Source organism: Limulus polyphemus, unplaced genomic scaffold (assembly GCF_000517525.1).
Source record: "Limulus polyphemus unplaced genomic scaffold, Limulus_polyphemus-2.1.2 Scaffold1154, whole genome shotgun sequence".
Classification (NCBI taxonomy): domain Eukaryota; kingdom Metazoa; phylum Arthropoda; class Merostomata; order Xiphosura; family Limulidae; genus Limulus; species Limulus polyphemus.
The window spans coordinates 215097-226840 of record NW_013666764.1 but is presented as its reverse complement, the minus strand read 5'-3'; the positions used below and the strand labels follow the sequence as shown (position 1 = coordinate 226840).

At 29.7% G+C, this 11744-nt stretch overlaps 1 protein-coding gene across 2 annotated transcripts in view; it reads left to right on the top strand.

Moving 5' to 3' along the window:
• LOC106462380 overlaps positions 1-10074 on the top strand; it is a 55478-nt gene extending 45404 nt beyond the window's left edge. The window contains exons 17-21 of one of the 2 annotated variants that reach the window (XM_022389633.1): positions 68-199; positions 2236-2322; positions 5465-5563; positions 6712-6761; positions 7097-10074. In XM_022389633.1, the coding sequence (XP_022245341.1) occupies positions 68-199; positions 2236-2322; positions 5465-5563; positions 6712-6742 (349 nt within the window). In that variant the 3' untranslated portion in view covers positions 6743-6761; positions 7097-10074. The remainder of the gene's footprint in view (positions 1-67; positions 200-2235; positions 2323-5464; positions 5564-6711; positions 6762-7096) is intronic. The other variant, XM_013922308.2, reaches the window with a different exon arrangement.
• The last annotated feature ends 1670 nt before the right edge of the window (positions 10075-11744 follow it).

Genomic DNA, 11744 nt, shown 5'->3' with positions numbered 1-11744 from the left:
ATATATATATTTATTATTCTATATTTCTAAATTTTAAAAATTTGGCTTAATAGTTCTGGTTTTTCAGATATGTTCTGTCCACATTAGATCAGCTGATTGCAGAAGATTATGTTTTGGTGTATCTTCATGGTGCCACTCAGCGAAGTAATATGCCCAGTTTTGGCTGGCTTAAGAGATGCTACCAAATGATAGATAGAAGGTTTGTAATTTGACTAAAGTAAAACTTATAATACAATAGGGCAGCAGATTGTCTTAGAACTTTAACTTTAATCTGTTTGTTGTTCTTTTTCTCTTTCAATACTGTGTAATTTGATAGTACCCACAGAAGTCTTGCATTACTTCCAAATTTGCAAGGCAGAGACAAACCACACAGCGTGTTTTGGAAACTCGCCTGATTCAACAAGCAGGTTTCTGAAACTTTGTTGTTTAAAATGCATATAAATATCTGTTTGATGTTGTAAGAAACAAATCTTATTATGAAAATACTTTGTACAGTTTATAATTATAGATTTTTTAAACTAAAATTTGAATTCAATTAAATATCAGAAATATTTAGTTTGAGGGTTTCTCTCAAGAACTGAAGTGATAGCCTAGTTGAGAATCACTGCACAGAACAAACTAATACATTGCATCACTTGAGGTTTTTTTTCTATGGCTTCAGTTTTTTGGTATTTATTTTTATCTGTTTTTATAGTTTTATTTAGATGTTTTAAAATTGATATTTTTCAGGGTTCCTTTGTAGTTTCATGTAGATATCTTAAAATCAGTATTTTTGGGAGTTTTTTTTTAATAGTGAAATGAATATACTAATATACTGTATGCACACTAATTTCTCATACGGGAGCTATAACAGGTACAAAACATGATTCTGTTTACGTTAAAGCTTTGTAAAAGCAGGTAATATTCTATATAAAATTATAAAAACACAGTTTTATCATATAGTCTGTTGATTGTGGTATGCTTATTGAGAAATTATTGGCTTTTAAACATTCATTCTTATTTTTCAAGAGCTTGTTTTTTAACTTTGTTAATAAAAAAAAGAAAGTGTTCAGTTGAATGTTCTTAATATTTATACCTCATATGATACAGTGTCTTATGCAGTGCCTTTAGTGAAGTAGAAGTCATACCAGAATATCAGTGAAAACAATACTTTTATTTACAGTCATCATTGTATGTAACTAAGTGTCCAACATGTAGATAATTTTTATTTTGTCTATTACAATAAGTGTGTATAAAATTATATAGACTTTAACTACTGAATCTTGGAATATTTCCTACTTGTTTATGCAACCATATGGAAATATTTTTACATAGTGGATAGTATTGCTTATTTTTGTCTAGACAAATCATTTTTGGCTGTTTCAACCTGTAGACTAATGGGTAGTGTACCATGCTAATATCAACCTTGTTTTGAACAAAAACAGAACTTTAAGGTACAGAAATAGATGACAATGTTTTTTTGTACACTTAATAGGAGTGTAACCTTTTTTGTTTGTCATCAGTATGTAGCTTGTCTTACTAAATAATCAAAATTTGATAAAGTTCCATAACTAATAATCACTGTTGTAATCAAATTTGGTCTATAAGTTTACAAGAAAATCCCACAAAAATTAGCTAATAAGTTTCTTTAAAACAGTTTGTTATAAGTAGGTGTAACTAGTGTGAAAACATCTCGCAGTATATTGTTCAGTTATCACAATCTTTGTAAAGCCGGTAAAGTATTTTTTTTTAATTATTGAGGATTAGAAAATTTTAAACAGTATTTTTTCTCAAATTTATTATAACTGAATTTTATCTGTATAAGTGCAGAATGGATGTTCCATATAACTTGAAAATCCCACTTTAATAATAAACAGTATTACAAAAAAAACCACCAGAAATACACTTAGAAGAAACCATGTTTAATGTTTAGAGTGTATACATACCACTGATTTAATATTACAAAGTAAACAATCATTCAAATAAAAAATGTATTTCAATAATATCAGAAGTTTGTCAAAACAATTTTTTTATGTATAGATAGCTGTCGTTAAAACAGGTAAGTGGTGATGGCATCTTAGTACACTTTCATGAGCCTTCTTCAAGCTATTACCAGTTAACCATGTCTTTTAAACAGTATCAGAAATAGTTTTTTTATTACTTACTTTCATCTGTAGCTAGTTTATTTATTTCTGAAGGATAAATTGATCATACTAGTGACAGAAGTTGAATCAGCATAATGTTTTCTGTATTTAGACTGAGGAAGAATCTAAAGGGGTTGTATCTTGTTCACCCGACATTCTGGGTAAAAACTATTGTCATAATGACCAAGCCATTTATCAGGTTAGTAGCATTTTCACCTGAAATTAAAATAGTGTTATAATCAGGTTAGAGTGATATAATACAAGGAAGAAAAGATAAAAGGTTTTAGTTTACCTTTACAGCAGTTGTAAAATTTACGTGTAATTATTGTACTGCCTATGATTTTTCTTTGTTACATTCACATGGAAAGCTTTTTCTCAGTTTCTCTTGTACAACGTTAACTTTGACTTCAAGACCTGCTGTGTTAAGAACTCAAAGTAAGTTTTAAATAAATTCAAGCTTGTGTGAAAATTGGTTTTTCTTTGTCTGACTACAACCTAATGATCTACTTTAAACTTAAACAAGTTTGAAAAAAACCAACTGAGTTTCATTCTGTCACCAGACATTTCTTAACATTGTTTTATTAATTAACTTTCATCTGAAATTCTTAATGTTTGCTTAATTCATGTTGTTGAGTTTATATCATTTTACATATTGTCTTTTCTGGATTTTGGATCAACATGTACAGATCTTTGATTTTCCTTTAGTCATTTATCTTTGGTCACTGTCTAAGGATTTTTGATGCAATTAATTTATTGTATCATTGATTTGAATGATATATAATGTTTTTCGGAATTGAATATTTAATGTTTTGATCATAATATGTGTGAGGTAAGGCAAAGCTTAGTGCCTTTCTTTGAAGAAATCCAATATGTTTTGTCTTTATGGTTCTTTTTTTTTTAAATAACAAATATATGACTACTTGAGATATTTTATCTTTTATATACATGTTAAAATACTCTGTTTAATTTATAACTTGCTTGTATTGGTTTTTAATGTGTTCGTTTTACAACTGTAGAGTTGCTCCTTCTACCTAACTTATCTCCATACTGGAGAGGGAATGTTGACTATAATTCCAAATTTACTATATGTATCTGTGTGAAACGAGGCAAGCTTTTAGTCAAATGTAAAAGTCTGATGTACACAAAAAATTAGATTTGTTACAAAAGTATTTGTAATCAAGAGAAATTTTTGAATTGATGATGTCAGTTTGACTCAGATTCTGAGTAGTCAGAGTGCAAGATGATGTTCATAAAGAATAAAAATAGTTGACCATCGTACAGTTTGCATATTGCATTTGTATAACCTCTAGAAACTACAAATGCAAAACTAAAGTGTTTTTTTTTTCAGTAACCCTATATATTGTATCTGGTATTTACAAATTGTTCCTAAGTCAATAATGTAGAGTGAAATGAATACTTGATAACTCTGACATTAAATAATATCGTATTGAATAGCACTCTGTAAAAAATCGTGGCATGCACTTTGACTCTCACCCGTGCATAGAGGGTTAATTGTATGTTTTTTTAGAACAGTTAGATATTTTCATTTTGGCCTTTATAAACTTTTGTGATACTATTGCTGTTTTGGTTCTTTAAATCAGGATTTTTTTTGTTGTCACATTTGTATGGTTTTAATTTTTTATTGCGAGCTTCATCAAACAGTGGGCCCCGGCATGTCTAGGTGGTTAGGGAACACGACTGTGGGTCGCGGGTTTGAATCCCTGTCCCACCAAACATCCTCGCCCTTTCAGCCATTGGGGGCATTATAATGTGATGGCCAATCCCACTATTCGTTGGTAAAAGAGTAGTCCAAGAGTTAGCAGTGGGTGATGACGACTAGCTACCTTCCCTCTAGTCTTTCACTGCTAAATTAGGGATGGCTAATGCAGATAGCTTTGCACAAAATTCATAAAAAACCCAAACTCTTTTAAAATTTAATATTTACCTCATTTGTAACTAGATAAGCCCTTTCTTGTAGAATAAACAATTAAATTGCTTGTATGTGAAATTGCATTTTCTGCACAACTCTAAAGGATATTTTGAAATTATTTTTGTGGATATTGAAACCTGTAAGGAAGATGAAGCTTATCATTAGTTGGATTTGTAACTTTTTTTTGTTATTTTAGTTATTAGATAATGGTGTTTGATGATGAGGAACCTACTTTTGAGAAAATATAGTTTAGAAATGGCTTGAATGAGTAGTGAAAATTTTTTTATTACAAATGTGCAATGTTTCAACAAGTTAATGTCATCATTAGATACTGATGATGACATAAGCTTGTCAAAACATTGTACATTTGTATTAAAGTTTCTTTCACTGCCCATGCAAGCCGTCTCCAAACTTTATACAATGGGGTGTTCACAATGTATGGTAATAACATGTGGAAGAGTTCTGAGACCTTAAAGTCCCTTCTTCCAACACCGGTGACGTTCTTAGTGATGGCCCTGGCTATGGACTGTTGCTCTGCAGCACAGTTTCAACTGATTTAATAGTATCTCCTTCCTTTATACTTTATTTCCAAAGTTTATCAACTGTAAATGGATAGTGACCTCTGAAGGCCCACTTGAATAACACATAGGCACAATTCCTCATGACAGGCATAGACAAGTAACATAATAACATTGGAGGAAGTCCTAACTGCAATTATCAACACATATCCATAGGCAAGTAACATAAGAACACTGGAAGAATTGAAGAGAGAATATTTCTTATACAAAGAATAAGAATTACCAGAATTTTCTAGCTTGGAAAGTTTAAAGTATATGAAGCTATGTTATGTTGAAAATATATATATATTTGTTTTTTCCACAAAAAAAAAGTCCAAAACTTGCATTTATTTTTTGAAAATAAATACAATAATGAAGAATAAGGATCTTGACAGGTTTATGTTTTTATAAATTATACCAAGCTGTTAACGACTCCTTTTCAGATTTGAAATCTTATATTAATTTAACACTACAACGACATTTATCACCAGTCATAGAAATAATGCTTTTACTCCAAAATTAAGTAATTTGCAACATATTCATCCCTAAAAAGTAAAAAAAAACATATATAGTTTTGTATATCTTTCTCTGTGATATGTTTCACATCATTGAAAGTTTAAATGTAGTTTACTAGTTGTTAACTATCAGTTGATTAAGTATACTTCTAGGCTAGTTATGCAGGGGTAAAAAAAAATATCAGTCAATATTTGTTGATGTAATAAATTTTTTGTGTGATTTGAAAGCAAGTTTTTCTCTTATTTTGGACTGTTTTTGTGTATTAAATGCACATGTTGTTGCTCTATTTTACATAAGATAACAGTATCCTTTACTTTACTTTACAAACATGACAACAGTTCCAAGTTCAGCCGGAAATTACAATTTGTGAACAATCTGAAAGAGTTGTCAGATTTAATTCCTATGGATGATGTTTGCATTCCTGATAAAGTCAAACAGTAAGTAGAATTATTATGTTGTTTTAAAAGTTACAACTAATAATGTAGTAAAATGAAGAGATCAGAAAATTCAACTCAATGAAATATCAGCAATTTGTTTAAAATAAATGACACTGTGCTCCTGTTTGATAGCTATAACTTTGCTCAATCGTGTGACACTTACAGCTGAAAAAGTGAAATTAAACAAAACATTTGAGGTGAAATTTCTGACAGAATTATCATGCTTATTTTGTTCAAGAGTATTAGAATTTGTTTCCCTGATGTCAGAAAAAAAAACATAGGCTCAAGATGTCTTGATACAAGATGCTAAAAACCCTATAACCCAAGTGCTTTTGAATAGTGGACCTTTCTTCTTCAGGGGCAAACTGGGAATGGTGGTATAATTGAATGAGTGATACATAAAGGGAGTTGAGTGATGTCATGAAATGACTCTCATCACTCAGATTCATTCCAAAAATTTGACATCAAACAAAAGTTTACTGGGTATTGGTGGGGTTCATGAATGATTTGAATACCTAATTTTGTAAACTTTAGTGGGGGGAAGTATGCTTTACAGTATTATATGTTTTATGTGGGTATAGTGTGAGGGGTAAAGACTATATGAATTTCTTGAGAAAATTATTTGCAGCACTTTTTCATAATTCTTAAAAGCGAGTTTGTTATTCTTTATTAGCATATTTAGCTGCCCCCCCCCCCCCCATCTTTTTGTTGTTGTCGTACTGCTATGCTATAACATACCAGAAGCTTATGAACTTTACCCATCTCAAATAAATAAAATTCTATTATCTGGCATCTACTTTAACATAACTAATTTACCAGAGATGTTTTTATATATGTATTTATACTCAATCATCCCCTGATAGAGCATTATTTGGGGAAGGACCAAGTCTGAATACTTTTTGCAGGACAATGTGTGTTTAAAAAATCTATAGTTCAGTTGCATTTCTCTAACTGGCACCTTTTATCTTTTTTAACTTTTAATACATAACCTTTAATATAATATATTAGTTTTTCAGACATTAATAAGCTTAAACTGAATGATTTAGTTTGTATAATAATGTTCTGGCAGATTTTAACTCCCTTGCCAAATCTTTCAAAGTTAATACCTGATGAACTAACCATAACTTTTTATCTATAAAATGCTCAAGATTTGATGAGGAAAAAGCACTGGAAGCCTAACCCTTCCTTTAGACTAAAGGTAACTTCCTTGTTTGCTGCTATTTAACACTGACTATTATTAATTCTTAGTAAGAGTTTGCTGTAAAAACTGTACTACAAGCTTTCTATAATACCAATTTGGTTATTACTTCTTTCAGTAGTTTAAAATATTGACTAATAATATTAGTACATTTCTTATAATTCAGTTTGTCACCAACACATATTTCATTCTTTTCTAATAATATTAGTATTTAGTAAATACAAAAAAATTACAAATAAAAATTGATGTAATCGGTTAAGTGTCACGTTTATCTGTTAAAGTTTTATGCCATGTTGTCATGTTTAAAAGTTTTACAGAGTTTATTACTAATGTAGGGTGGAGTTTGAAAACATGATTCGAGAAAAGAAGAGACAACTAAGGAATAGAAAAGTGGGTCCTGGACCAAATTACAAGTCTCTGTATTAACAAATAATCCCCATAACTGCATGGATCTGGACTTGTTTACTTCCTGCTGCTGTTAATTCACAAAGTAGAGAAGATTGCGTTCTCAACTGTAGAGAAAATCTTGTAATAATTAACAAGTACATGCTTAATTACTTAGTACGATTTTAATACATATTAGAAACTGGAGATAGTTGTTGTGAAAGATGAGAACCATTAAGTATATGTTGAGGTAAAACGAGAGGCTTTAGTAAGAGATAAAATAACACTTAGGAAAAGACTTGTTAGAATATGATGCATAAATTACAAAGTGTTTTTAGAATTAATTAGATTTCATACATAACCGTAATGGAAGGTTTTGTCGGGTGTGTAAGTTCAATGAATAGCATAATGGTAAGTTGTGATCCTATCAGAGTTATAAAACATAATTTTAAGATACACAGCAGTAATGTTTGAGATTGTATTAAATGGAAAACAAGATGAAATTTAAATTTTGGTTTAAAAAAGAATTGGATAAGTATATGTGCAGTAAGTAATGACAAAAATGTTTTAAAATGAGAGTTTTTGTATAATAAAGTGAAATATATTTCATTGTCAGGTATTTTATTCACAAAATACAAAGCAAGTTACAGTTTATTGTATTCATCATTTATTGAACCCGGAATTAACCATTTTCCAAACAATGTAATAATATTCAGTCTCAGAACATAGGTTTTGAGTACAACACACATAAATCTTGGTATTTTCAGATTTTGAAAACTTGGAATTTACTTTAAATGTTTGAAACTTTGTGGATACGAGTAGAAGATGGGTTGGTGGCAGGTTGAAATAATAATTAATCATAGCCTTTCTCTGTGAAATGAGTTGAAATTTTTAGTTTTATAATGCAGCACTTTCAGTGCAAGCTAAAATTCATATTGTTAACCATTAACGACTTGCATGTTCAGTAAATTGTGAAGTAACTTACAAAGTCACTTTAAAAACAATATTATCTGGGCTTTTAATTATATTCTTTTATAGGCCTAGGTATCATACCCAAGACCTCAAATCTTTTTGTTACTCCCCCTCATAGTAATTTGTTAAACTTAGTATGGATTTTAGAGAACCTGTAGTAACATATTTATAATATAGTGAATATATTCCCAGGGATGAACATCTGTACTCACATCAGCCAGTGCTATTTCAACACTTTCAGAAAAATGAGAGAAGTATTCCGAAATAATCTTAGTGTTCGTTTTGGGTGCATATTTTTCATCTAGTGAAATAATCTAGTAATTTTATGAAAGACAGCAGTTAACTGAGGAAAAGATATATTGTTATAATCTATACATTGTTTTCAATTGTGCGTTAATTAATGATTCATGTCTATAAATACCTAAATAATAAACCATACATAAGAAGTCCAGAGAAGAGGGTAATGTTCTACGAAAGTGTCCTGGACCGAAAATGATTCTGTGATAAACACTGTATTATGCCGACTGAATAATGTTATTCACTCTTCTTAACTGAGCAATATAGCTTGCAAAGAAAAAATTAGATAATCCCCACTGAAATAAATAAATCCAGAGGATAGTGGTAACATAATTTTCTAGGTTTTTTTTTTTCCTAGACCTTTGAAAAAGTTGTACATTATAAAATAAGCATACTTTTTGGTTCATTTTGTAGACTTGTTTACTTTTAGGTATTGTGTTGTCAGAATTTATCATTATGGTAAGTGTAGTGTTTAAAATAATCATGACAGCAAAGGAGGTTATTTAGATCTTCACAAATTAAATATAGGTATTAGCATTTTAAGAGTTTTGTAATATGCAATGACAATTATCACCAGTTTAAAAATTTGGGTTATAACCCACGGTTCCTCACAGTTACTGTTATCAAGTATGAATTTAATTTAATACAGGGTACAATTAAAATTTAGTAAGTTACAATTCTAATTACAGAAATACAAGTAAATGTTAATTCCTGAACCTTATACGTAATATAATTCGATAAGTGAAACATGAAATAGTAAAAATGCATTCATCATTTCGTTCCTAGAGCCATGTTACTAGCGAGTATAACACTGTGGTTTTCAAGTACCATTTGGAGTTGTTGTGATTGTTTTCTAACAAATTACAACATACATGAATATAGTATAGGCAAGCTCTGTGTCACACTTATGTAAAAGTAATGACTTTTCATTTTGTATCCAATTCAAAGAACTGAGGCTTATTATTGTGAAAAAAACTGAAGGAACAGTGTGGCCTTAATATTTTTCAAAAGGTTTTCCTTTTATGATAGATTGCATGTTATTATTACTATTATTCTCTTTTCGCTTTGTTTGCAAAGCGAAAAAAAAGAAAGAACAAAAAACAAAACTGCCCTTGTTTCCCGTTTTAAGATGAGCCAACAAAACTGATGTATTTTGTGAATGAAATGTGATGTGACAATATGTAAATATAAACATTGATCTAAGAGAGTTGGTGTTTAATATTACATCTCCCTTTTACCTAAAGAGAAAACACGTTTTTAAATTGATTAATGTTCAGAAACAATGTAATGTATAGGTACTTGTGTATTATAAATCCAAATGATAAGAATATACTTTAGTTTAAATGCCCAAGAAAACTTGATTGTGTATACACAATATTCAATGTAAAAAAAACCTGTTATTACTCTGAATATTTGTATGTCTTAGTCATTGTGTTCACTGATAAAAAAACAATATAAAATATCGTGCTGCTTTCTTGATTCTTAAAGCTGCGACTTGGTAGCACAGTAGAAATTGCAACAAAATATGTACATTAATCCATAGGGATATCTGTTTTAACCCTAGTCATTTGATTTTGAGCAAATGCTGTGTAGCGTTTAACCTGTAGCAACATAAATGTGTTAATATATTAAAGAAATGGTTCTTTTTTTTTGTACAGGATGTACAGATTGTCTGAACTGAGATCATTTAAAACTCTCACCACCAACAGCATGTATTTTTTTGTGTGCCACACAAAATGTACTTTAATTAAAACTACGAACTTGACTTAAATTTCTGAAATTTTATTTCTGTTGTGTATAAAGATTGTAAATCACATAATTGTTCACTTACAATAATTTTTCTGTACTAAAAGAGATCAAACATACTTAATAATACACAACTGAGGTTACCTGTTCTTTAAATTTTAATAATGGAATCAACTTTCTAGGAGTTTTAAAAAATAAATCCCTTGACCCATCACTAAATTCCTTATTTTATTTTAATACTGAAACATGTATCCTCATTTTCTATCACTGACAATATTAGATATGCAAACAAGAACCCGTATCCTAGTTATGTTTAAAAGATACTGTAAGAATGCAATATAGATACTCTTTTATTTGGTCATGTGAATAACCTACTCTGCTGTTGCCTGTAAACAACCAAGCAATTAGTTTTTTTATATAGGAAATTATAAGAGATAAAACTTTGAATGGCCTAGAAGGGGGTAGCATACAAGTGTGGATGTAGAAATATCAAATTCAAAACTGTATCTGTAAAGCTTTACTTATTTGTATAACCCAAAGAAGTTTAAAGGCTGAGTAATAGATACTATGTACAAATTGTCAAGATAAGTCTGTTTACCAGCTGACATTATTTAGATTGTATTTACTACCTTTTTTTCTTTTCTGTGATAAAACAGTGGACAGTATATAATGACTGTACGGTACACCCAATGTTTTTAAACAGTTTGCCAAATCAATCTAGTAATTAAGCACATCGCAATAACTATCATGGAATAATTCAATACTCTAAAATTGTGTTTATTATCAGTCAGGTCTAATGCACACTGGAAGCTCAGCTCACCAGAAAGGTATTACTTATTTGCATGAGTTAGCACATTTTTACTTTTTAATACTGTGGTTTTCAGCTTGGTTTCTTTCAGAGAAATGTCCTTGCTATCAATTGAGATTTTTTTTTCTTTGCATAAACTTACCTCTGATAGGGTATTATGTAAAAAAAAGTTTAAATGTTGTTGTTGCTTTAATGCAATGCTACAAAATGAGCTATCTGTGGTTTTTCCACCATGTGGAATCAAACCCCATAAACTTATCACTGATTCATTGGGGATACGAGAAGCTTTGAAGTATAGGTATTCTTATATAATTTAAGCATTCATATGATGATGACTTTAAATCCAAAGTCAGCAGTTAAATACAAGCTCATTCCATTATTTCTTCTATGAGGCTTTTAACAAAGCAAAATTAATCAAGAAAACTTGACAGGAACAGATCTCTCTTACTGCAATTTTTTCATTAAGGTTTGTATCTAACATACGACTTTAAAAAATCAGTATAGAAACATTAGAATGTAAATAAAATTCTAAATTTATCACTCAAAACATTCTTTTTTAATTTATCTATATAACATGTATTTCAAAATTACAATTTTGTTTATAAATCAATGAGATAAGGAAAATTGCATGGAAATTAATTTTGCAACAACAGGTGGTGTAAAGTCTGATTCAGTAAAACCACAGGAAAAGTAAAACTTGCAAGATTGTCAGAAACTTTACCTTATTTTTCCATTAAACATAAAATCCAACAATAAATATGTTTAAAGGAATGAAA